Genomic DNA, 27,523 nt, shown 5'->3' with positions numbered 1-27,523 from the left:
CCCTGACTCACATACATTTTTATTTAGAAACCCTGCTGCTGATCCTGAAACTATTTCACAAGGTCCAAAGGGAGTTAAGGCCTCAACAGCAAAAAATCCTACCCCCTCTGACAGAGATTCAAGGGCTCTGGACAGATGGGGAAAAAAGGTTTATACATCTGCAACCTTGGTAATCAGGGCCTTAAACTGTCAATTTCATATGCTTAAGTACCAACAACATGTTATGGGATTGCTGAAACAGAAAATGATGTTGATTTCAGAATGTGCAGAAAATAAAGAATTGCAGGAATTATTGCATGCAGCTGAACAAGTTGGAAAGCATACTTTGCAATGTGGTTTTGATTCTTTAGAGGCCTCTTGCAGGGCCGCAGTTACAGGATCGGTGATTAGGAGGCATGCCTGGTTAAAGGAACAAAATTTGCCTGATCATGTTAAAGCAAAATTGCTAGATGCACCTTTACAGCATGATTCTCTGTTTGGTATTAAGGCAGAAGAGGTTTTAAAGAAAATGGAAGACAAAGATAAGTCTATGCAAACTGTTGAAGACTTCTTACAAGTGCAGCCACCAAGATTCAGTAGACACTGGCCTACAAAAAAATTGGTCCTTTCCTGTGTCAGACAGAGCTCAAAGGAGCAAATCTAGACGACCTTAGGGTTCCAGATACCAGGCGCAAGATTCATACAGGTCAAAGCAATGGGGCGCGTCCACCTCCAAATCTGGTGGAGATAAAGCGCAAACCTACAGAAAGCAATCCCAATGACTTCCTTCTGCCTGCACCAAGCACTTACCTTTTGGCAGCACCCATAGGGGGTAAATTAGCACTTTTTGCTCAAAAGTGGCATTTAATAACCCAGGACAAGTGGGTACTAAACATTGTATCACAGGGATATAGATTCCATTTCCACACTCTGCCAATGGCAAATGTTTGGCCAGATCTGCCAAAAAATCAATGGGCAGAGGCACAGAAACAGGTTACGTCCCTCATGGATATGGGGGGCCATTCAGACAGTACCAGAACAGGAAAAAGGACAAGGTTTTTACTGAAGACTGTTCTTGGTACCCAGAAAGGACAAAGCCTGGTGGCCAGTACTGGATTTATTGATTTTGAACACGTACCTGGACATTCCAAAATTCAAAATGCTGACTTTGCAGCAGCTTCTGCCCATGCTGGGCAAGAATGCTTGGCTTGTGACTTGAGACCTAAAAGAGGCATACCTGCATGTCCCAATAAGACAATCGTGCAGAAGATACCTCAGATTCAAGGCTGGCTTAATGCATTACCAATTCTCTGCACTGCCCCTTGGCTTATCTACTGCGCCCAGGGTCTTTACAAAGTGCCTGGCACCAGTAATTGCATTTTGCAGACAAAAGAGTATACAGATATATCCTTACTTGGACGACTGTCTCATTCAAGCAGAGAACAAGGACACTCTTCTTCGACACCTGGCGTTTGTGAAAAGGCTTCTAACATGCTTAGGGTACACAATAAATGAAAAAAAATCACAACTGGTACCCTCTCAAAAGATAACATTCCTGGGTGCAAGCTTGAATACAACTGCCCAGATGGCTTACCTCACGCCAGACAAGCAAAGGCAACTGACTACTTCAAACTGATGGCAACAAAAACCCAGTCTTCTGCAAGACAAATTCTGCTTCATGGCATCCTGCTGATTCCATATGCAAGACTGCATATGAGGAAACTTCAATGGTACCTAAAAAGTTTATGGAGTCAACATTCTCACAGTCTGGAAACAATGATTCCTCTCATTCCCTGCCTTTAACAGGAGTTTCTATGGTGGGCAAAGGCATGTCACCAAAACATGGGATGGCCATTCTCTCTACCCCCTGCCAGCCAAACCATAACAGACTCATCAGATTATGCCTGGGGGGCCCACATGGCAGGAAGATGCATTCCGGGCATATGGTCACCAAAACAACTGCATCTACATGTCAACCAGAAAGAGATGCTAGCTGTCAAAATGCCCTAACAGCCTTCAAGGACTTACTTCATCCAGGACAACTACTGATAAAGACGGACAACACCACAGTCATGTGGTATCTAAACAAGCAAGGGGGCACACACTCATACCCCCTATGCAGATTAGCCATGGCATTGTGGGACACAGCTTTTACCAACGAAATACATCTTCAAGTTCAATTTCTGCCAGGAAAACAAAACACTCTGGCAGATGATTTAAGCAGAAACCTTATGGATCCTCACGAGTGGAAACTAAATCCACAAGTCTTCAGCATGATAACAGAGAAATGGGGGAGCCCAGACATAGATCTGTTTGCCTCTCCTCAAAATTATCAATTGAAAAAATTCTGCACAAGGACTTCTCACAGACAAGCATGGAAAGTGGAGGCCCTATCCTTCAGTTGGAAAACCTATCAGTTTATGTCTTTCCGCCACTGCGTCTTCTCCCCAAGGTCATCCTAAAAGTCAGACAAGAGAAACCAAAGATGATACTAATTGCCCCAGACTAGTCCTGCCAATACTGGTACCCAATCCTAAGGAACTTGTCTCACTACCCAGCTTGGACCTTGCCTCAAAGACCACACCTACTGTCCCAGCAAAACAATTAGATCCTGCACAATCAACTACAGACTCTGAACCTGGCAGCATGGCTGATCATGTAGTCATACAAACAACTCCTCTCCGTAAAGCTGTGATGGATGTCATTTTGGAAACCAGAAGGTCTAGTACTAGAAAATCTTATGCTGACAAATGGAAGAGATTCTGTGCTTGGAATCGAGCACAAGGAACTGATACAGCAGAACCAAATATTCCTCAGATATTGCAATACTTAACTGAGATACTTGACAAAGGCCTATCTTTCTCATCAATTAAAATCCATGCCTCTGCCATTTCGGCTCATTACAATACAGAGCCACCAGTCTTTTCTCATCCTTTACTAAAGCAGTATCTTAGAGAAGCTAAAAATTTAAGGCCTCCTAGAAGATCACCACAGCCTGCATGGGACCTCAATTATGTGTTGGAAAAGCTCACACTGCTTCCATTTGAACCAGCTGCTATCGCTGATATAAAGTGTTCTTATCATGGAAAACAGCTCTGCTACTAGCAATTACTTCAGCAAGAAGAGTTTCAGAGCTACAGGCCCTCATGGCTGTAGACCCTTGTATTATATTTTACCCAGACAGGGTATCTCTGAGGACAAATCCTACTTTTATGCCTAAGGTGGTTTCCAGTGTGGCTCTTAACCAAACAATTCATCTGCCAACCTTTTATCCAAATCCGCAGAACAAGGGGGAGAGAATTCTGCATTCCTTGGACATAGACAGCTAAGATTCTACTTAAGCAGGACTAAAGCTCTAAGAAAAACTGAGCAGTTACTAGTGACATATGCTGCAGGATCAGAAGGCAAGGCTATATCAAAGCAGACAATTTCAAAGTGGATAAGCTACTGCATCCGTTTCTGCTACTTACACCATGGTAAACCTTTGCCCAAGGGCATTAGGTATCATTCCACCAGAGCTGCAGCTACGGCAGCAGCCTTTCTAAGGGGAGTACCAACCAAAGACATTCCAGAGGCTGCTACTTGGAGTTCCGTTCACACCTTTACAAAGCATTATCATTTGCCTCTCTACTCTAAATCCAGGACAGGCTTTGCCACTGCGGTTCTGCAGGGCCTTATAGCCGCTCCTAATGCTGTTTAGCTCCAGCCTCCCAACCATAGCTTTGGGATTCTACCCAAATGTAATTACTGCAACAGTGAAACACGAAGAACATAGTACAGTTGTGTACACTTGCCGTAAATGTAGATGTTCGAGTGTATTCACTGTGAAACATGAAGAACATAGTACAGTTGTGTACACTTGTCGTAAATGTAGATGTTTGAGTGTATTCACTGTTGCAGTCCAGGTTACCCTTCTGCCATCCCCCTTTCATTCTGGAGTTTATATTTCCTTCACTATCTTCTACAACCTATGTGGTGTATTATTTGCTTGTAGATGAAGGTACAGTTTATATTGATGCATGTTTATATGTGTGTGTATATATACATATATATATTTTTTGCTACCTTTTTTGGGGGGCAAGAAAAACTAAAGAAAATGGCATTGGCTGCATGTTTTATACCCCTGACGACCTGACATCATGGAAGAGGAGACCGCAACTGACGCAGGACCCAAGACTTTGGAATTCAGGCTGAAATGTAATGACTGCAACAGTGAATAAACTCTACCATCTACATTTATGGTAAGTGTACACAACTGTACTATACTGCACAACTGTACTTTCCATCAGAGTAAAACATAGTGGCAGACAAGCTGAGCAGGACCAGGGCAGACCCTCACTAATGGAAATTGAAGGGGAGTGGGGTCTTCAGGAACTGATCCATTTGTGGAGAACACTGTAGTAGATCTGTTTGCCTCCTTTTAAAACAATTTTAAAAAAATTGCACCAGTGCATTTCCATTCTGTTGGAGGGGAATGTTCTTGTATGATTTTCCATTGATATCCAGGGTAATCCTGAGCATTCAGGATTCCCCAAAAATAATTGTGGTGAGTATATGTTGGACCCAGGCAACACTGGTTCTCTCTCCTTATCGAATTGGCCAGGGGCAGTTACCACAAGCTCCTTCACAGGTTGAATCTACTCAAAAATGTTTGCTACACCCAGTTTTAATCAATTTCAACTGACTGCCTGGATGATTGAACTCCTTTTAGGCAGTTATTTCATGAGGACATGCAGCAGGTACTAAAGGAAAGCCTGCTAGTAGAAAATCATATATTGTTAAGTAGAAGTGATTTTCTAGTTAATGCCTATCCAATAACTAGGGGGCTCCTCAGGGATTTTGTAGCACTGGTGCTCAAATATTTGTGCAAATTAACTTATTGCCTCTCTCTTTCTTGTATAAAGGTGCATATTGCAGCCATTCAGGATGTCTGCTTATGGATCCCTCAATTTCTTCTTTGTTTAGGGTAAAACAGTTTCTGAAAAGACTTTTACACCTGAGACCTTCTCTTAAATAGGTTGTCCCTCTTTGGGATTTCATCTTTGTGCTGGAGAATTTGACTGCCACCTTTTGAACCTGTTCATCAAGCTTGTTTAAGGTTATGAACTTGGAAAACTGTACTCATCATTGCTCTTACATCTGCAAGGATATCTTGAGTTGCATAGTTGGGTGAACCTTCTCTTATATAAGGACAAACCCCTCTCTTATGCCAAAAGTGGTTTCAGAGTTTGCTTTGAATCAAGCCATCAGTCTCCTACTTTTTTTATCCAAAACAGTGCAAGAAACTTCTGTGTGTGGAAGATTTTCAGTCCATATATTTCTAGTTAATCACTGTATATTAATCAGATCAGACAATAGTAGTAGAAGTAGCGAACTTAAACTCGTCTTAAGTCAAAACAAAACAAAAAATAATAATAGAAAATATATAATTGTACAGCATTACTAATTCGAAAGTAATGCAAGCACGGCAGGCAGTCTGTTTCCAGTCGAAAATCCTTTATTAAGTACACAGACATATGGACTGAAAATCTTCCACACAGAGAAGTTTCTTACACTGTTTTGTTTTTGGACCCACTACACTTGTTTAGTGGGTTGTTTTGAGACTTCGGGGATACCACGAAGATTACTTGTTTTTTCTACTTTTTTTTATCTAGAACCTTAAAAACAGAGAGGAAAATATTCTGTATACTCAGGATGTACATAGGCAGTTTGTGTACTTCTTGACAGAAATAAGTCCTTTAGAAAAGCTTGTCAGGTATTTATTTCTTCTCTGAATGCAAAAAGGGATATCCTGTGTCTAAACAGACAATTTCTAGATGGTTGTCCCCAGCTATTGCTTTATTATTATTCCCACCATAACAAAACAATTCCATGCAGGATCAAAGCATATTCTACTAGAGCCGTCTCTTTAGTGGCATAGTGGAAGAGGGTGGACTGTATGAGCATTCTAGAGTCATCTGCATGGCCCTCTACATATTTTTACAAATCATTACAAACTATATTCCTTTTCTTGGTCCAGGTTTAGTTTCCCTAGGCCTATTCTCCAGGGGCTCCTGGATTCTTATCCTTCCTCCTCCATAGGCTTTAATCATCAATCCATATAGCCTAAATGTTACTGCTGCACAGGGAATGGTGAGCGCATAGTACAGCTGTATAAGTTGCACTTGCCCATAACAGTTGCTGCTGTTGCGTCTTTCGGCTTTTCCCGGTTAGGGGTCGCCACAGAAGAACTCCGGTCCGCTAATAATTGGTAGTTGATTTTTACGTGCCGAGTTACCAGCCCTGATGCACAACCTTCAACGAAGGTACGCCCATTCACACATGTCTCCACGCAGAAGCTGCTCTAGCTGAGAATCGAACCGGACAGTGTCTTATTTCTCACTGCTGCAGGAGCCACACCCACCCTCCATCCCCCTACTCCTTATATGTAGTCGCAGTTGGGATATAAAGTTGGGTTTTGTGTGTTTCTTCTTCATATTTTCAATTTCCATCCATTATTGGCAAGAAAGTCTTAAAGAAATCTTCACTCTTGACTGCTGATTTCCCTCCTTGGGGCTAGCCAGTCAGTAGTCAGAGACTCAGAGTGAAGGTGCGTCAGGGACAGAGCTTTGTGAAGCTTGCTGTTTGTTTTCTAGACAAGGAAACAACCCAGATAGCCTAAAGACTACTGCAGCACTGAGTAATTCGAACATTTACTGTTATGGGTACGTCTTCTGTGTGGTGACATGCCTGAATGGGCGTTCCTTCGTTGAAGGTTGTGCATTAGGCCCAGCAAGCCAGCACGTAAAAATCTACTGCCAATCATTAGCGGACCGGAGTTCCGCTGTGGCGAACCCTAACCAGGAAAAGCCGAAAGACACAACAACTGTTATGGGTAAGTGCGACTAACACAGCTGTGCTTTATCTCCCATTTAGTTGCTCTTCCCTATAGAAAGAATACATTCTTTTATTGCCTGTGATATCCCTTTCCCTGTCTCTTTTGAAAAAGTCAGCTGGGGAAGGACCTGAAGGTTACAGATATGAAGATATAAGTAAATAAATAGGAAACAGGAATATGACAAAGGTGACAGAGCGCTACTTAAATTTACAAGTCATAATAGCAGTTTTGTTTGTTTTAGATATTGACAGTAGTTTCATAGTCTTTTATTTTTCAGAGTAAGTGGTGGCATTGGCAGTTCTTTGATTAGTTTTTCTTTTTTTTTTTGTTTTGCACAAGTACAGTAGTACCACACTTATAAATTACAAGTTAGTTCTAAGTTGAGAATATTACACATTTAGGGATGGTGCACAAGAAAGATGTTGTTAGCTGGCAGTTGGGCTTTGTTTTTTTCCTCCATTTCTGAAGTTACTCTTGTTGCTATTTTTGTAATTTGTGATGTATGACATGCAGGAATTGAATACCCACCATCATTATTTAATGTACGTGTGTTTGGAGAAAGAGGTTGCTTTATGATAGATTTACCATTTTCCAGTGATCACATTTGATCAGAAGACTAACGTGCAAGCATGTTACGGTGAGCACAAATCAAAATTATTTGCATTCTATTGTGAGAGTGGCAACAATATTTGATCTTAACCCCTTTGGATTTGTTTGCACATTCAGAAGTTAAATGATCACTTTCTGTGACTGCTAGATAAATGAACTTCATTCTTGAAGTACAAGCCAGAAATACTAAGGTTAAACCAGTGTTTTTGTTGTGTGCTCGCACATTCGTTATTAAGAAATAAAAAACAAACCCCTTGTACCTTGTAGTATAGCTTGATGCATTTGTATGAAAATATCCCTTTGTAATAGAGCAGATGTGCCATGTTTGTTACAGTGTGTGCCATTCAATTTTTCTACTCTTGTGCTTTGCAGCCTGTTACAGTGGAAACACCTCAAGGAACACAGTATGAAGGGAAGCGATTCAGTGGAAAAAGGGTAAGAGTATGTTATTTTGTACCTTTGAAGAATCTATCTTTATGATACAGTGGGTGGAGGCTACAGAATTCTAGAAATGGTAAAAGAAGTTTGCATTACTACTTGAACTTGTTAGAGTACTCTGTAGATGTTCTTCGTGTTTCACTGTTGCAATCATTACATTTGGGTAATCTGCTGGCAGGTTGCCCTCAGTTGTCCTGAATATCAAAGTCTTGGGTCTTGCGTCGGTTGCTGTCTCCTCTTCCATGACATCAAGTTGTCAGGGGTATAAAACATGCAGCCGACGCCATTTTCTTCAGTCTTTCTTGCCGCATGGTGCCCGAAGCAGAAGCAGTTCGCAAATGCCGGTCAGCCGACTCCTAAAATTTTCGCATTCGAGTTTCAGAGTCGAAGTCTTCAACTAAATCTAAGTACCCCGTTGGGGAAACTTTTTCTTGCTCCTTGCCGATGTCAGTAAAAGTTAATAATTGCATTACTTTTGGGAAGCAAATACCTCATAAGGATTTTCATTTGTACTGTATTCCTTGCCTAGGCCCAGATCATAACGTGCCTTGCTGTCAGTTTTGTGCTAGATTTAACCAACGCACTATTAAGCGTCGGTATATCTTTGCTTCAAAATATTTTGGAAACAGATTTAATTACCCTGAAATGTCATCTGATAGCAATCCGACTACCGGAGTTCACAAAAAAATGCAAAGAAAAGGACAGAGACAGACCGTCGAGGTCCAAACCCGACGACAAAGCTTCTCCTAAGCCAGTTGTCGGTTCGCTGGTACTCAGGCGCTTTCGCAGCCCCTGATACCCGCTACTTTTGAGTCGCAGGCCTCTACCGAGACCCTTGCAGAGTCTGGTATGCCACAAGATTCTCAGAGTATTGTACCCGCTGATGTCTATCCCTCAGATGGGTCTGGAGCCGCTGAGCAGGCACCAGCTTCTGAGAGTGTTTTCAGGCCTCAACATTTCTATATAAAACCGACACCAGCTTCAAAAACAAAGACAAAAGCAACTTCTAAGGCTACAAAACTGACGCATGAGCCATGTGCTCAGGTCTCTATGCCTAAAAAACAGATGATCAAAATGGCTGAAGACTTAATTACCTTAATCAGAGGTTCCCACCCCCCCACCCCCGATAAGAGGCCTAGGCAAGACACTGATTACGAATCTTCAGATCAGGTTTCTATTTCTTCTGATTCCTCTTCTGATCAGGAATTTTCTATATCACCCTATGAGGATTCAGATGCAGAAGAATCCATCCCATCTGCATCTCCTCCTGAGGATTATTCTTTTGGAGAAACCTTGCATACTTTAAGGGAACATTTTCATTGGGAGAGCCAGGATTTCTCGGAATCAAAAAAAAAAGGCTTAGGGATTTCCTTCTTCCTCAGTATAGGCCTTTGGCTTATACCTCCTGTATTAGACATTGTTGATGATGTGTTTTTGGAATCAAGCATGGCTCCTGATTCCCTACCTCCGGCTCCTAGTAAGCCAGACGGATATTACAGGGTTCCTGATTCCCACAAATTTTTATTCAAAAATCCTGCTGCTGATCCTGAAACTATCCCACAGGGTCCCAAATGTGTAAAGGCCTCTACAGCCAAGAATCCTACCCCCTCTGATAGAGATTCCAGGGTGCTGGATAGATGGGGAAAGAAGGTTTGTACGTCTGCAGCCTTGGCAGTTAGGGCCTTAAACTGCCAGTTTCATATGCTTAAATATCAACAGCATGTTATGGGATTATTAAAACAGGAAATTATGTTGATTTCTGAATGTGTGGAAGATAAAGAATTACAGGAATTATTGCATGCAGCAGAACAGGTTGGAAAGCATACTTTGCAATGTGGTTTTGATTCCTTGGAAGCCTCTTGCAGGGCCGCAGTTACTGGATCTGTGATTAGAAGGCATGCCTGGCTCAAGAAGCAAAATCTGCCTGATCATGTTAAAGCTAAATTGTTGGATGCACCTTTACAGCATGATACTCCGGTAATAAGGCAGAAGAGGTTTTAAAGAAAATGGAAGACAAAGCTAAATCTATGCAAACTGTAAAAAATTTTGCAAGTGCAGCCACCCAGATTCAGTAGACACTGGCCTACAAAAAATTGGTCCTTTCCTGTGTACGACGAAGCCTCACGGGGCAAATCTAGGTGCTCAAAAGGCTCTAGATACCAATCACAGGGTTCTTACAAGTGAAAGCAATGGGATGCCTCTACCTCCAAATCTGGAGGAAACAAAGCACGACCCTACAGTAAACAGTCTCAATGACTTCCGTCTGCCATCACCAAGCACTTATCTTTTGGCAGCCCCCTTAGGGGGAAAGTTAGCACTTCATGCTCAGAACTGGCAGTTAATAACCCAGGACAAGTGGATATTAAACATAGTATCCCAGGGATACAGATTTCATTTCCATACCATGCCAATGCCAAACAGTTGGCCAGATCTGCCACAAAATCAATGGGCAGAGGCACAGAAACAAATTAACATCCCTAATGGCTATGGGGGCTGTTCAACCAGAACAGGAAAAAGGGCAAGGGTTTTATTCGACTGTTCCTGGTACCCAGAAAAGACAATGCCTGGCACCCAATACTGGATTTATCGATTTTGAACACATTCTTGGACATCCCAAAATTCAAAATGTTGACTTTGCAACAGCTTCTGCCCATGCTGGGCAAGAACGCTTGGTTAGTGACTCTAGACTTGAGGCATACTGCACGATTCCCTTACTGGGATATGCAGGAAGATACCTCCACTTCAAGGCTGGTTTTATGCATTACCAATTCTCTGCACTGCCCTTTGGCTTATCTACTGCGCCCAGGGTCTTTACAAAGTGCTTGGCACCAGTAATTGCATTTTGCAGACAAAGAAGCATACAAATCTATCCTTACTTGGACTGTCTCATTCAAGCAGAAAACAAGGGCATTCTTCTTCAACATCTGGCGTTTGTAAAAAGGTTTCTAACATGCCTAGGGTACACAATAAACGAAAAGAAGTCACAGCTGGTACCCTCTCAAAAGATTGCATTCCTGGATGCAAGCTTGGATACAACTGCCCAGATGGCTTACCTTATGCCAGACAAGCAAAGGCAACTGACTATTTACTTCAAACAGATGGCAACAAAAACCCAATTATCTGCAAGACAAATTCTGCAGGCTTTGGGGTACATGGCATCCTGCATTCTACTAATTCCATATGCAAAACTGCATATGAGGAAACTACAGTGGTATCTAAAAAGTTTATGGAGTCAGCATTGTCGCAGTCTGGAAACAATGATTCCTCTCATTCCCTGCCTACAACAGGAGTTTCTTTGGTGGTCAGAGACATGTCACCAGAACATAGGACGGTCTTTCACTCTACCCCCTGCCACCCAAACCCTAACTACAGACGCATCAGATATGCTTGGGGGCCCACCTGGCGGGGAGATGCATTCAGGGCATATGGAACCCAAAACAAATGCATCTGCGTATCAACCAGAAAGAGATATTAGCTGTTCAGAACGCCCTGACAGCCTTCAAGGACTTGCTTCATTCAGGACAACTACTGATAAAGACGGACAACACCACGGTTATGTGGTACATAAACAAGCAGGGGGGGTACACATTCCTACCCCCGATGCAGACTAGCCATGGCATTGTGGGACACAGCCTTGACTTACCAAGTACATCTTTAAGCTCAATTCCTGCCAGGAAAACAAAATACTCTGGCAGACGACCTAGGCTGAAATCTTATGGATCCTCACGAGTGGAAACTGGATCCACAAGTCTTGAGCATGATAACAGAGAAATGGGGGAGTCCGGACATAGATCTATTTGCCTCTCCCCAAAATTATCAACTGGACAAATTCTGCACAAGGACTTATCACACACAAGCATGGGCAGTGGATGCCCTATCCTTCAGTTGGAAAAACCTATCAGTCTACGCCTTTCCTCCTCTGCCTCTTCTTCCTAAGGTCTTACTAAAGGTCAGACAGGGAAAACCAAAAATGATCCTGATTGCCCTGGACTGGCCTCGCCAGCACTGGTACCCAATTCTAAGGAATTTGTATTAACTCCCTCCTTGGTACTTGCCTCAAATACCTCATCTACTGACTCAGCAGAGCAATCAGATTCTGCACAATCAGCTCCAAACTCTGAACCTGGCAGCATGGCTGATCATGTAATTATTCAAACAGCACCTCTCAGTACATCTGTGATGGAGGTCATTTTGGAAGCCAGAAGGCCTAGTTCTAGAAAATCTTATGCTGATAAATGGAAGAGATTCTGTGCTTGGAACCGGGCACAAGGAACAGACACAGCAAAGCCAAATATTCCTCCGATTTTACAATACTTGACTGAGATGCTTGACAAGGGCCTATCTTTTTCATCAATAAAAATCCATGCCTCTGCCATCTCGGCTCATTACAACACAGAGCCTCCCATCTTTTCTCACCCTCTGCTAAAACAGTATCTTAGAGGGACCAAAAATGTAAGACCTCCCAGAAGATCACCAACTCCTGCATGGGACCTCAATTTTGTGTTGTAAGAGCTCATCCTGCCTTCATTTGAACCAGCAGTTACTGCGGATGTAAAGTTTTTAAATTGGAAAACAGCTTTTCTGCTAGCAATCACTTCAACAAGAAGGGTTTCAGAACTACAGGCCCTCATGGCTGTGGAGCCTTTTATTGCATTTTACCCGGACAGGGTGTCCCTCAGGACTAATCCTTCCTTTATGCCAAAGGTGGTATCCAGTGTGGCTCTTAACCAAACTATTCACCTGCCAACTTTTTACCCAAATCCACAGAACAAGGGGGAGCAGATTCTGCATTCTTTGGACGTACACAGACAACTAAGATTTTACTTAAACAGGACCAAATCTCTAAGAAAGTCGGAGCAGCTACTGGTGGCATTTGCTGCAGGATCAGAGGGGAAGGCTATTTCAAAGCAGACTATTTCAAAGTGGATAAGCCACTGCATTCATTTCTGCTACTTGCATCATGGTAAACCGGTGCCCAAGGGATTCGGGTCACATTCCACCAGGGCTGCATCTACCTCAGCAGCATTTCTTAGAGGAGTGCCAACCAAAGACATTTTAGAAGCTGTTACTTGGAGCTCTGTTCATACTTTTACAAAGCATTATCATTTGCTAATCTTCTCTAAGTCCAGGGCAGGCTTTGCCACTGCATTTCTGCAGGGCCTTATAGCCGCTCCTAATACTATTTAGTTCCAGCCTCTCCCATCCATAGCTTTGGGATTCTACCCAAATGTAATGACTGCAACAGTGAAACACGAAGAACATAGTACAGTTGTGTACACTTACCATAAATGTAGATGTTTGAGTGTATTCACTGTTGCAGTCCGGATTACCCACCCGCCATCCCCCTTTTTTCTAGAACTACTCTTTCCTTCTCTATATACTACAGCCTTTGTGGTGTATTTGCTTTTAGATGAAGGTAAAGTTTATGTTGTTACAATTGCATTTATATATTTTTGCTCCCCATTTGGGGGGCACCTGACATCTGGGGCAAGAAAAACTGAAGAAAATGTCGTCGGCTGCATGTTTTTATACCCCTGATGACCTGACGTCATGGAAGAGGATACAGCAACCGACGCAGGACCCAAGACTTGGATATTCAGGCCAACTGAGGGCAGCCTGCCAGCAGATTACCCAAATGTAATGACTACAACAGTGAATACACTCGAACATCTACATTTATAGTAAGTGTACACAACTCAACTTTGTTGTTGCTTTTTATACAGGAAAAAAAAGATAACTTTGGCAACAGAAGAGCCCACTTGTTCCATAGGATACTATTGAAGCTGTGTGAATTCACAAGGGTCAAAACTGATATAGATGAAGGCTACGAGAATCAAAACCCAGCTATACAGGATGTCCCCAAACTCAGTCGTAGATCACTGTTGTAACTTTAGTTGAATGTTTCTGATCTATTCTTTTATGTGGTATAAATATATTCTACTACTGTTTTAAGTTATATTGAGTAGAGGCTTATGTGTTCTGTATGGGACACAGTCTTGGGCTTCATCCAGACTGATGTACATACCTAAAGAGCATTTGAAGAGCACGTGTGTAGTGCTTTGGAGACGGTCACTAGTAGCAAATTGTATTGTAGACATTTCATTCTTTATGATGCATTCCATACTGCAGTCAGTGCTTTTTATAATGAAAATTGCAACGACGATGATCTATCTCATTGTATCAAACTACCTTTTTGATTTTGGGTATAAAGTATTTTTATCTATCATAAGAGGGCAATTGCAGCAGTTTTTCTGCTCAACAATGCCCATCATCACCCTGCCATTTTCTGAATCGGTCAGTAATCCATCTGTGTGAAGATATTGACTATCCTATAATGTCACTTAACCGGCATCAATTATTACGAGTCCCATATAAATTTACTGTAGCTGTTGCCATGCATAGATTTTTATCATTCCGACTGCTGCAGTAAAACAGCTTTTAAAAACCCTGACTCCCTCCCACACTCACTGTAACTGCTGATTGGGCAGCCTTGTGGAGAGAAAATCAGCAGTCAGAGTGAAGAATCTTCAGTATTTTCTTGCTGCGTTTTGATGAAGCAGCTTGAGAGGCTTCATAGGTTCATAGATTAGTACTAAGCTAACTGCCCTTGCGAGCCATTTTAAGCCTAGCCATTTATCCCTTGTAAGACTCAAACCCTGCACCTTTTGCTTGCAAGGCAAACACCTTAACCATTAGGCCACCCTAGGAGCAGCTGACAGCCTTCAGCTTTATTTCTGGCAGATAAGTCCTCAGCTTGGAACCCTTCCACACAGAATATTGTCCTTTTAAAAAAATAGCTTTTTTTTTTTTATTATTATTATTTTTTGTGGTATTGCCCCTTTAAGAAACCTGGTATTTTTGTAATATCAGAAGTTTGTTGTCAGATACCACTATTTTTAGCATTGGCTATTTTGGGGGCTATTGTCGTTTGTCTTTTTGGCTTTTTCCGGTTAGGGGTCACCAAAGCGGAACTCCGGTCAGCTAATGATTGGCAGTAGATTTTTTATGGTGCCGAGTTGCCAGCCCGATGCCCAGCCTTCAGCGAAGGCACGCCCATTCACGCATGTCTTTCGGAGGCCACTCGACCACGGGGAAGACATGCAGACTCCACACACAAGGTGCTCCAGTTGTGAATCGAACAGAAGAACCTCTTGCTGTGAGGCGATAATGCTACCACTGTACCACCGAGGCTGGGGGGGGGGGGGGGGCTATTATAGTAAGAATATGTATTGCTTGTATAAACGACTTGGTATTCAGCATTATAAACACTGCTACAGTATAGCCTAAGCTATATAGGTTATATCCTGCTAGCCAGCTTCCAAAACTTTATGGCACTTTCCATGTACCTAGTCAGCTTGGGCTGAGCTGACTAAAAGTTGAGAGCCAAGTCCTTAAAAGCATTCGTGCCCACCAAGAAGAGCGCTTTTTGCAGACTTTCAAGGATCAACTGTCAGCTAATGCTGTTCTATTGCTGGGCAAGTAAATTACATTTGGGGAATAAACCTTTTGATGTGATGTTGTCCTGTCTCGCCTTCATTGTGTACTGGTCGAATCTGCCTTATACAAAAGCTCGAGGACTTCATCTAGCTCATGGCTGATATCCTATCCCACGATGCTCTAGGAAACTGACCAGATCTCGTTTGCTGCTAAACAAGATCGGGTGCTTCACACTGGCTCTGGCTAAGTGAATTCTTTACAGTTGCTTTTTCGTGAAAAATGTACTAGTTTTTATTTCTCACTTTGGGATTAGTTACTTAATTGGTGAACCTTTTAGCAGTTTTGCTGTGCTCATTACCTTGCTGTTTGATTGTTGGCTGTCGTTTATCTCAAGGCCTTTTTTCCTACCGTATTCCGGCTTTCCTTCACGTGTGTTTGAAATAACTTTTGACAAGCTCGTTGTTTGAGATCTGTTTAAATTTAAGTGTTCTATATTTAATCAAACTAGATAGTTAACTTAGAGGGCTGCTTAGCCCGTTTAAATTAAAGGGCTTTTTCCCTGAGAGTGTGTGTTTAGATAATTCTTCTTAAGCTCGTTTGTTAAAGAGCTGTTTTATTTTAGTTGTTTTTCTCTTAATTAAGCTAGCTCGTTTAAGTTAGAGGGCTTTTCCCTTAGTGCGTGTGTTAAATATTTCCTGTTAAGCAAGTTTGTTGAACTGTTTTATCTTGATGGATTTTCCATTAACTAAGCTAGCTCGTTTGTTAGAGGGCTGCTCAGCCTGTTTAAATTAGAGGGCCTTTCCCTTTGTGTGTTTGTTTATAGATATAGATATATATATATATATATATATATATATATATATATATATATATATTAGTTGTTGTGCTTAAACCCTCTGGGTTTAAGAAATGTACAAAATGCAGTCAGAAAATGTCTGTGAGTGACAGTCATACTGTGTGTGTATACTGCCATGGAGCATTACACCTCCAAGAATCTTGTGTCATTTGCCATTTTTTTAGCCACGGGGTTCTTAAAAGGAAATATAAGTTGATTCTTAGGGGGTTATTGAAAACTTCCTTTTCAGAAGCTATAGAAGAAGGTCAGTCCTTCCAAACAGACCTCTTCCCCTTCTTAAAAATCTGAAAGATCAGGTAAGTGTTCTTCTTCATCGGAGGCTCAGTTTGAGCAGACTCAAAAGTTGCCAAGAATTTCCTCATTGGACCCGAAGCCTGTCTGGCCCGAGAAGCCTTCCACGTCTGCTCCTTCAGTGTTGGAACCGTTGGTGTTTCAAGTTCGGAGCTGGACCCCAGAACTGGAACCAGTTTCTCCAACGTTGAGATCTCCAATCCTGCAATCTTCCAGATCCCCTGCTCCCTCCACTCGATCCTCCAGGAGCCTTTCAGATGATGATGTGGATCGTGTGGTGTGGAGACTTTTGAGGACACCGGGGCTTGCCAAACCTTTGTTGGAGCCAGCCCAAAGGGTTTCGGAACCAACTAAGCCTGCCCTGTCACCATCGATTCCTCCTCCGGTCCTACTTTGGTTCTTTGGAGCTGGAATGTATGGAACTGATCATAGTGGAACTTTCTGAGCTGAGACCTATTCCAGGATCTTCTGCTCCGACTACTGCGCCGACATCCCTTGTTCTGTCTGAACTCGAGGAGTCTAGGAGCCGATGCTGTCCGGTAGGGTCTGGGGAGGACAGTCTGATTTGACATTTGTCTGTTCTGAACTTGCCTCTTGGGGCTTCAGCACTGGTTGTGCTCTGCTCCTACATTGGCCTCAGAGCCAACCCCCTTGGTTCCGGGGATGCCTTCTGATTCTTCAGAGCTGGGAGCTTCCTCAGATCAGGGGCAGGGGGCCTTCGAGATGATGAGGAGAGTGCTGTCTCCACAGATGGCTCCACTCTCAAGTTCAGTCATTCCTCCCCCAGAGGCGCAGGTGTCCATCTCGGCACCACTGCATCCACAGAGACACGGAGACCCTGGGCCTCAGGATGCCCCATTGGGTAAATCCCTCTCTTCCGAAACCTCTCCAGAATACCCTTCTGAAGAAGTTCCCCGTAAGAAACCATGTAAGAGGAAACATTTGGACTCATCATCGTCACATCTGACACAGACCTTGATGAGTCAGAAGGGTCCCCATGGTCACCCTCGGAGGATGTCTCCTTTGTAGACATCCTAAAAATACTTAAGCAGAGAGGTGGCTGGAAGCCCATTAGCCCTTCTGAGGAGTCTGTCTACCTGAAGGCTTTTGGGTCTTGCCCTTCTGCCACTTGGGCATCTCTGCCTTTCGATGAACTAGTGGACCTAGTTTGTTGAAAGGCATGGGAGTCTCCAGACTTAGTGGAGCCTGTCCCCTGGAGGCCAAATAAATTCCTTACATCCCCCACCGATAAAAACTTTTGTATGAAAGGTGTCCCAGTAATTGCTATGGTGGTGGCGGCTGTGGTCATCAGGAAGGAGCTGTCAGAGACGTCACCTTCTTTCCATCCTCCAGAGTCTCATACGATGGACAGATACGGAAAGCGTACCTTTTCTTCAACGACATTTGCACTCAGGTCCTTGAATTATCTCACCCATTTTACCAGATTGCAGAGAGATCTGAAGGAGCTAGGAGATGCTCTCCAGGGTTCAGTAGTTGAGGGGGTAACAGGAAAAAGTTTCTTCCCAGCTCTCCACCTTGAATTTAGTGGTAAACTCCACCATGAGACTCATTTCTTATGCAGCTGATGGAGCAAGTACGACAGTGGGTTCAGGAATTTCCCTAAGGAGGCATTCCTGGATGCGCTTGTGTAACTTTGCGGAGCCCTTTAAATCTTCCTTTTACAACCCCCTTCGTTGGCTTGTCCTTGTTCGGGCCTAAAGTTAGACACACTAACCAGGTGTGAACAAGAAGGGAAAACACTCTTTGCCGTAGGCGTTTGTTTTTCCCTACCTTCTAGACCTTATCCATAAGGTCAAAAGGGAGGAAAAATATGGGTTTGAAAATCCCAGAGAGTTTTTCAAGACACACGTGGTGATACTTCCCCCAGGAGCAGAGGGGGAAGCAGTAATGGAAGACGCCAGCCACGTGGTAGAGGGGGGTCCACAAAACCAGGGCAACAGGGAGTCCTTCATTGTCGAGCCCTTCCAGCGCTCCTGAAAGGAGACCCGCCTGACCTTCTTGGGAGGCATTCTGGGGTCGCTTATCTTTGTACCCAGAAGCCTGGCTAAAGATAAAAGACAAATGGGTATAAAGCATCGTATCCAGAGGTTACTCCATACCCTTTTCTTTTCCCGTCCAAAACATAAAAAACATCCCAGACATTTTACCCAGTCAGAGGGAACAAGCAACTCTAGAAATAGAGAAGTTGCTAGACAAAAGTGTCATCTAAACAGTCCCCGCTGACCAAATAGGATCTGGCACTTACTCAAGGGTCTTTTTAGTCCCAAAGAAAACAGGGGACTGGAGACCCATCCTGGATCTCAGCAAATTAAACAAATCAGTAAAAAAGGCAAAGTTCTGGATGGTAACATTGCAGTCAGTGCTCCCCTTTCTGGGACAAGATGATTGGATGTGCTCTGTAGACCTCCAGGTTGCGTACTACCACATAAAAATGGACATGTGATCCAAGAGTCATTTGCGCTTTGGGCTGGGAGCCAGTCACTACCAGTTTTGAGCTCTGCCGTTTGCTCTCACTACAGCCCCCAGAGTGTTCACCCAAATGTATAGCAGTAGTCATGGCTCACCTAAGACACCTAGAATTACGAGCGTTTTCATACCTAGACGACTGGCTCCTAACTGCCACCATCGAGCATCTACTAATAAAAGCAAGAACAGTTCTGAAGTATTGGGGACCATGTGAGCAGCAATAAACTTGATTCCATTTGCGCTGCTCCACATGAGGATTCTACAGTGACTGCTGTTCTTAGTGGTCCATGCAGGAACTACCCATGTCCCACCAAATCATGATAACAGAATCTTGCAGGACAGACCTTCGTTAGTGGCTTCACTCCACTCATGTGACTTTAGGTCAACCCGTTGTTCTTCCACAGCCTTTAGCCACTGTGACCACGGACGTTTCACAGATGAGAGGGGAGCATTATCAGGGAAGGACAGTCCAAGGCACTTGGCAAGATCACAAGGTCTACTTGCATATCCATTTCCTAGAGATGAGAGCGGTGCTTTTAGCATTGCAAGCATTGCAAGAGACTGTTCCACCAAGAACCATTGCAATACAGACAGACAATATGTCGGTCGTGTGGTATATAAACAAACAAGAAGAAACCAGATCTAACCCCCTTTGTCAGGAGGCCCTGAGAGTATGGCAGTGGGCTTCCTCCTTCCAACGCTTTCTGATAGCAACGCACATCCCGGGGAAATCCATCGTGATAGCGGACAAACTCAGGGCGATTCTGATGCCTCACGAGTGGTCCCTGAAACCAGAGATAGCAGAAATGATTTTCCAAAAATGGGGCCAGCCTTGCTGTGATCTTTTTGCCATGTCCATGAATGCCAAATGCAGCAGCTATCTTGCCCTAATCCCCCCTCCGGGAGAATAATGGGATGCACTTCCACACAATTGGCCCTTGGGTTTCCTCTACGTCTTCCCTCCCTTCCAGTTGATACCCAAAGTTCTTCAGGAAGCCAGTGATTTGAGAAGGACCATGATACTTGTCGCCCCTTACTGGCCTCGTCAAATCTGGTTCTCCTTCCTTTGGCCTCATCTCCAGGAGGAGCCTTGGATTCTGGACCCAGTTCCAGATCTTCTGACTCGTGCGTCGGGAATGCTCCATCCATCTCTTCAAACCCTCAAGTTGACAGCCTGACTTCTCTGATTCTAAACATAGCCAGGATACCTGACCTTTCCCCTTCAGTGAAACCTATCTTGATTTCAGCTCATAAGTTCAGCTAGAAAATTGTATATCAGCAAATGGAAGAGAATTTCCTCTTGGGCCTTGAATAAATCATATTGACCCTTTCTCTGCCCCTATACCTTCCATACTGGCCATACTGGAGTTCTTGGCAAAACTGTTTCATGAGAGGGCGGCTGCAGCTACTATTCTTGTTCATTTCGCAGCAATCTCAAACTTCCATATAGGTGAATTGGGGCCGAACGTGACTGCAAAACTTTCCTGAGTGGTACCATTTTATTAAGACCAGCCATTAAACCACCTCTAGCACCATGGGACCTGAATTTTGTGTTATCTGGTATGATTCTTCCCCCTTTTGAACCTGCATTATCCTGTGATCTGAAGTTTTTAACCCGGAAGACAATTCTTTTAATAGCTGTCACTTCAGCTAGGCGAATTTTGGAGTTACAAGCATTGTCTTTCAACCCCCCTATAATGCTGTTCCACAAAGACAGAATGTCTCTACGAACAAACCCGTCCTTTCTACCTAACGTATGTTCTGAATCAAACTTAAACCAATCCATAGACTTACCAGTTTGTTTCCTAATTATGGCAGTAAGGCAGAATATATGCTACATCAACTACTAGATGTACATAGACAATTGCGTTTCTGCTTGCATAGAACGAAGGACTTTAGAAAGACTGACCAATTGTCTGTGTCCTCCTCAGATTGCAAGGAAGGTGCTCCAGTTATTAAGGTCACTCTTTCCAGATAGCTGTCAGATTGTATTACATTTACCTACAAATCGCGGAACAAACAACTTCCCGACAAAGTAAGAGATCATTCTACCAGAGCTATAGTTACCTCTTCTGCCTTTCGGGCTAAACTGCCAATTAATACCATTTGTGCTCCAGCAACATGGGCAAGACCTCATACCTTTATTACTCATTACAAAGTTAATTTGGCCTCCAGGGACAGGGCCTCTTCTGGGTCCACTGCTCTTAAGAATATTCTCCCTTGAGCCACCCAAGAAAGTTGGTGCTAGGGACGCTGTCACAACCAGTACAGAATGAAGGCAAGATAGGACATCATCACATAAAGAAGTTATGTACTCACCGTAATGTTCCATGTGTGTTGTCCATCTTGCCTTCATTCTTGCATCCCACCCTCCTTCCCCCAGCCTTTAGCTTCTGGAGGACCGAGCGGATTCATTTGGTGAGTAAGATTCTCTGACTGTCTTCATAGCTCTTAACTAGTAAGTTTTTTTATATGCTTCTATTATTATACCAGCAAACAAGATCTGGGGAGTTTCCAAGAGCATCAAGGGATAGGGTATCAGCCACGAGTTGAAGACCTCAAGCTTTTGTATAAGGCTGAGTCAGAATAGAGGATCAGTTCCAAACCCAACCAGTACAGAATGAAGGCGAGATTGACAACACACATGGAACATTATGGTGAGTGCATAACTTCTTTATTTATTTTTTTGTTGAAGAAAACTTTAAATGGGAGCTCATTTTTTACTTCTGTGGTAAAAAGTTGTTTTAAAACCGCTTTTTCTATGGAGAAGTTGTGGTTATTTTCTTTTTGGGGCTAGGGAGAGTGTTTCGTGCTTTACTGTATTTTTTTTTTAGGAAAATTTTTACTTTCCCGCTTCTCCAACTATTGCTTCTAAGCTTCCCTGGGAAACGAGCACCATTTTTAGCTTGGCCATGGAATAAAGTACTGGTTCCTTGATTGGACCTTCTTCCAGACACAAAAAGAGAGATTGTTAAGCAATCCCTGCCACCACAGCAGGTGGTATTTTGCCTCAGCCAGAGGTGGGCAAATATGTTGTGACCAAAGCTGGTTCCTCAGGCCATTAATCTTTGGGATCCCATTTGTGTGGCCCTACAGCCACCATGGACCAGGGGTTAAGACTATCTTCTCCAGCCCCGTCTTGAGCAAGGGAGAACTGCTGCTGTTTGCTGTCAGAGAAGGAGCAAGCAATGTGTCGCTAACCAGAATGCTGTGCCCCATTCCTGGTGAAGTTGTTGCTGTTAATACTGGGTCTGTTTTTTTTCAGAAGTTCCTGTCAAAAAAAGACAGAAAACTAACCACTTGTCTTCTGTGTCAGTTACTCTTGACAGGAGTAATTTATTAGAATTGACTTAGGGTCTTGTGCAGGCTGCTGAGCCTTCATTTAAGGTTGTTTCTGGTAAAAGGAAAAGAGAATGCCCTTACATTCACTGCTGCAGTATTCTTAATGATTTGGGATTCCCTGCCTCTGAAGCCCGACGTCTGGCCAGTCCTCCAAAGACTTCTGAATTTAAAAAGTATGTTGAATGTCACTATATGCTTCTTGTGTAACATAGGCCATAAATGTGACGTTCAGCCTTACCAAAAACGGAACTTCTTTGCTGCCAGTCTGACTGTATCTTTTACGCCATCAGTCTGTTTACCTACATCCGTCTTCTGCCAGTTGAATGCATTTTTGTTCTCCAGTGACTTCCTATGCCTGCTTGCTGTTTTTGCAAGATAAGTGACCCGTTGGAGATTTTGTTTTCTCATTTTTTTTGTGCTCCTTGAGGTTAATGTCATCCAGGAAGGGTAAATGCCAATGTGAGAGACAGATTCCCCTTAGAGAGACTGCCATGGCATGTCTTTATTCGCTTAGGTGCTTCTCATGACAAGACATCTTATCGTATTTGTCAGGCGTTTGTTCCAAAAACCCTTCGCAGTAGACTTTCTTCCCTTTTCTTGTATCTTGCACCAGCTTCTTAAGCTACTCACTAAAGATACTGTGAATGAATCTCCCGCTCCGAGGGTCGGCCGTTGGGGAAGAAGGTGAAAAAGGTACGATCGGAATTTTCTGCTGTCCCAGGCTTTGCCAGGTGTTTCTCCCAAGTTAGTTATGAACCCGGAGGCTCACCTGGCTGTGTTGTCACATTACTCTGCCACGACTGTGCTGAAGTAGGTGAAGATCTGGCTGGCAGCATGTCCGAAGAGGCTTCGGTCTCAAATGTTCAGAGAGAACCACGCTTGCTTTTTTTTCTTTTCTTTTCTTTTTTTTTTTGAGGGGCCTAGGGGAGTCTCTCAGTTTTTAGTTGGGGAAGAAGTTCCTGCTCTCATTCTCGACTGTTGTCCTGGATCTGAACCTTCTCAGGACATTCCCTTAAAAAAGAAGTAAACAATTAAACTTGTTTCTTCTGCTTCCTGGGATCCACAAAGTGGTGAGTGGCAGGCTTTTACTCTGGGCTTATCTGCCTTCATGTCCCTAAAGTCTCCTCATGGGGTTTCATTTCCTGCTTTTCCTTGGTCCTCTACTCCTCTTAATAGTCCTAGAGACCAGGATTCTTCTGAGGTTGAGTCGGATTCTGCTGAAGAATCCCTAACTTATTCTACTCAAATTCTTTCTCCTTTGGACTATGGGTCAGAGGAGGAGGAATCTATTAGTCCTGATGTTCCTTTGGAGGAAATTTTCTTTGGGGACACACTCTCTAGGGTGTTGAATTTTTTTTTTTTTTTTTTTTTTTTTTTTTTAAGTGGGATTGTACTCCGGTCTGTAATATCCGTAAGAAGTACTATGGGTTGTTGGCAGTTGGACTTTCCTAAACCTGCAGCTGTTCTTCCTGTCTTGGCCCTTCCCCTGCTCCCAAGAAGCCTGATAAGTTTGAGTTCCTGGGTTTTTTAATTAAAAAAAAAAAAAAAAAAAAAAATGTCCTGCTGACCCCTCGGTAGTATCCGTAGCCTCTGATAAGCCGCCTCAATTCCTTCCATTGCCTAAGTTATTGCCTTCTGACAAGGACAGCAGAACTATGGACAGGCTGGGCAAAAAGGTTTGCACTTCAGCTACCTTAGTTTTTAGGGCTATTTATTGTCAGACCCATATGTCTAGTTTACGTGTTGGATCTTCTTTCTCAGGCCTGTTAACCTCTGTTCATTCTTTGCTAGGGACTTCCTTTTTAGTCATTCGTCATTCTATTATATGTAATTATAATGCGGCGGATGCCTCTTCTAGGGCTGCTGTTTTTGGTTCAGTTATGGGGGGGGGTATTCTTGGCTTAGGCTTCAACCTCTATCTGATGATATTAAAGCCAACTTGATGGATGCTCCTGTGGATTGTAAACTTTTTTGGGGGAAGCTGCTGCTGGTTTGTTTGAGTCTCTTCAGGATAAGGGTAAGGCCTTATGGGAACTTAAACATGTGTTTCTTTCCCCTGTGCCTAAATTTCAGAGAAACTAACCCGCTAAGCCTGCCTTTGTTTGTAGGCAGTCCTGTGCTTCTACTAAAGTTAAGAAGAGTGACAAACTGACACCTCCTGCTAAGGCTACTCAATTTTTGGGGACTCCAAAGTCTTCCTTTCTGGACAAACCAGGTGCTGCGTGACTATCCATCCCTTCCCAGCTGCATTCCTCTTTGTCTTTCTTTTCCTTTTCCAGTCTGGCTTCAGATCACTCAGGATTCTTGGCTTCTGTCGATCATTCATCAAGGGTACTTCATGGTGTGGAACTGCCATCCTCCTTTTATGGGAATTCATTCGCCTCCTCTGGAAAATCATCTTCTCTCCTTACCAGAGGTTCTTCAAGATCTCTTGTCTCAGGGTACTCTTCAAAAGGTGCCTATATCCCAAGGGGGGAAGGGTTCTACTCCTGACTCTTTCTAGTGCCTAGAAAAGAGGGCACTTGGAGAGGACTATTCTAGTCCTCTCTCTCATCTAAACACTTGCTTCTTTTGGATGTTGTCCCTTCAGACTCTGTTTCCTCAGGCCTATATGGTGTTTCTGGATCTCAGTGATCCTTATGTCCACATTCCGATCCATTCTCTTTTCATGAAATTTTTGCATTTCTCTGTTGCTTCCTGGCATTATTAGTTCTGTGCCTTTTCCTTTGGCCTTTCTACTGCACCAAGGTTGTTCACTAAACGCCTTGCTCCTGTGATTGCCTTTTGCAGACTTTAAGGGATCCAAATGTTTCCTTACTTGGACAACCTGTTGATTCAGATGTCTTCTCCGGAGACCTTTTTGCAAAATCTTCATTTTGCCATATCCCTTCAGAGCCTGGGGTTCATTCATTTTCATAAATTCTTCTCTGACTCCTCCTCGGGATCATGTTTTTCTGGGTTGCAGGATTCAGACATTGCCAATGCTTGCATCCCTGCCCCCTCCAAAGGCCTTAACTCTAATTTCTTTCTTTCTTACTCTTCCTCCTCTGGCTTCTATTACCGCCAGGCAGTTTCTGAGAGTTCTGAGTTTTATGGCATCTCCCATGCCGATGCTCCCTCTGGCCAAACTTCATATGAGAAAGTTTCAGTGATTTCTGAAATGGCTTCAACATGTTCATCCTCTAGAATTTGTAGATCCTCTTCTTCCTTGCCTCAAACAGGAACTTCTCTGGTGGATTCAGCAGTTGTCTCTGAATCCAGGCATCCCTTTTCATCCCCCTCTTCCCTTGCAGGAATTTTTCACAGACACCTCAGACCTTGGATAGGGGTAACCTTTGGCTCCCTAAAGGTACAGGGGGTGTGATTCCCCTGTATCAGTGGAAGGATAACATCAATGTCAAAAACATGAGAGCTCTTCTGCTGGCTATTCAGGCCTTTCAGTCTCTGTCTTCTCCAGGGCCTCTCAAGGTATTCACAGTCAAGACAATACCACAGTGATGTGGTATGTCAACAAGCAGGGCGGAACGAGATCTTATCATCTTTGCCAGTTGGCAGTTCTGGTATAGGATCTTGCTGTTAAGTGATTCTTCAGGCATTTTATATCCAATCCCTTCCGGTCAGAACATTGTGGCAGACACTGTGAGCAGGTCCTTATGTCAGTAACACAAATGGATGCTTCATAGGGATGTGTTTCTGGACATCCTCCAATGGGGTACTCCTCAAGTGGATTTTTTTGCCTCCCCTCTGAACAGACAACTTCCTCTGTTTTGTGCCAGAGTCCCATGTCCTGTGGTATGGAAGTTGGATGCCCTCTCATTCTCTTGGAATGGGATGTTTCTTTATGCATTCCCTCTCCCTTCTCATTCCGAAAGTCCTGTTCAAAATCCAACAGGATGCTCTCAAAATCTTGTTGGTGACTACCTTTTGGCCAGGACAGCCCTGGTTCCCTTCTCTTCTGCATGTAGCCAGGGACAATCATCACGTTACCTCACATGGTGGATCTAATCACACAAGACAATGGTTCACTTATCCATCCCCACCTATCCATGCTTCAACTGACACTGTGAGTGATAAGATTTTGATTTCTCATAGACACCTTTTTTTCTGAGGATGTGCTGCAAGTCCTGCAGGAAGCCAGGAAACATACGACTAGGAAATCCTGTTTACCTAAATGGAAAAGGTTTTTTTTTTTTTTTGTGTGTCTCTTGTCACCTAGACCCACTTACTGCGGATGCTCCTTTGGTTCTCTTATTTGTGTGAGTTGCTGAATACTGGTTTGGCCTATTCTTCTGTTAAGACCCACCTGTCATCTGTCTTTGCTTGTCTGCCTTTATCTTCTCCTTTAACTGCTAGATTTGAGGTGAGACAATTTCTTAAAGGTGTCCTTAATGTTAGTCCTCCCAGAAAGCCTGTTCATCCTCCCTGGGATCTTAATTTTGTTTTGGAGAAGTTGACTTAGGCTTCTTTTGAACTTTTGAGCCTGCTGCTTCAGCTTCCTTGCAGCGTTGTACCTGGAAGACTGTTCTTTTGTTAGCACTTACTTCTGCCAGATGGGTGTCTGAGTTGCAGGCCCTTATGGCTTGTCTTCCTTTTTTGATTTTTCATGAGGGCAGTGTGTCCTTGCACACTAACCCTTTTATGCCAAAGGTGGTTAATGAGCTATCACTTAATCAGTCTATCAGTCTGCCTTCTTTATGCCCCCTCTCCCCAAACTGACAGTGAGAGGGTGCTGCATACTTGGACATGTATATGCAACTTAGAATTTATTTGGATATGACCAAGGGAATTGGAAAATCTGATCAGTTATTTGCTTCTTTTCATCCTAGATCTTTGGGGCTTGCTGAATCCAAGCAAACTATTTCTTGTTGGATTTCTAAGGCTATTTCCTTTTGTTACACTTTTCATGGCAAGAGCCTTCCTTTTTCTATTCTCATTCTACTAGAGCTGTGGCTTCTTCTGGTGCTTTTCCCAAATGCGTAGATACTAATTCTGTTCTTGAAGCAGCTACCTGGAATTCTGTGCATACCTTTACCAAACACTACAAGTTGGATGGTGTCTCTAGAGCTAGGGCAGGTTTTGCTAGTTCAGATGTTCTTCATGTTTCACTGTTGCAGTCATTACATTTAGGTAATCTGCTGGCAGGTTGCCCTCAGTCGGCCTGAATTCCAAAGTCTTGGGTCCTGCGTTGGTTGCTGTCTTCTCTTCCA

The 27,523-nt window shown here is 43.3% G+C and overlaps 1 protein-coding gene across 1 annotated transcript in view; it reads left to right on the top strand.

Annotated features, from left to right (window-relative positions):
• Positions 1–27,523, top strand: part of LOC122805378 (uridine-cytidine kinase-like 1) — a 1,023,926-nt gene that overhangs the window by 731,225 nt on the left and 265,178 nt on the right. The window contains exon 11 of the mRNA XM_044075479.1: positions 7,838–7,900. Within this exon, the coding sequence (XP_043931414.1) occupies positions 7,838–7,900 (63 nt within the window). The remainder of the gene's footprint in view (positions 1–7,837; positions 7,901–27,523) is intronic.

Source organism: Protopterus annectens, chromosome 6.part1, assembly GCF_019279795.1.
Source record: "Protopterus annectens isolate FY-2018-M chromosome 6.part1, PAN1.0, whole genome shotgun sequence".
NCBI classification, from domain to species: domain Eukaryota; kingdom Metazoa; phylum Chordata; order Ceratodontiformes; family Protopteridae; genus Protopterus; species Protopterus annectens.
The sequence above is the reverse complement of the archived record's forward strand: the minus strand, read 5'-3'. Positions and strand labels throughout refer to the sequence as shown.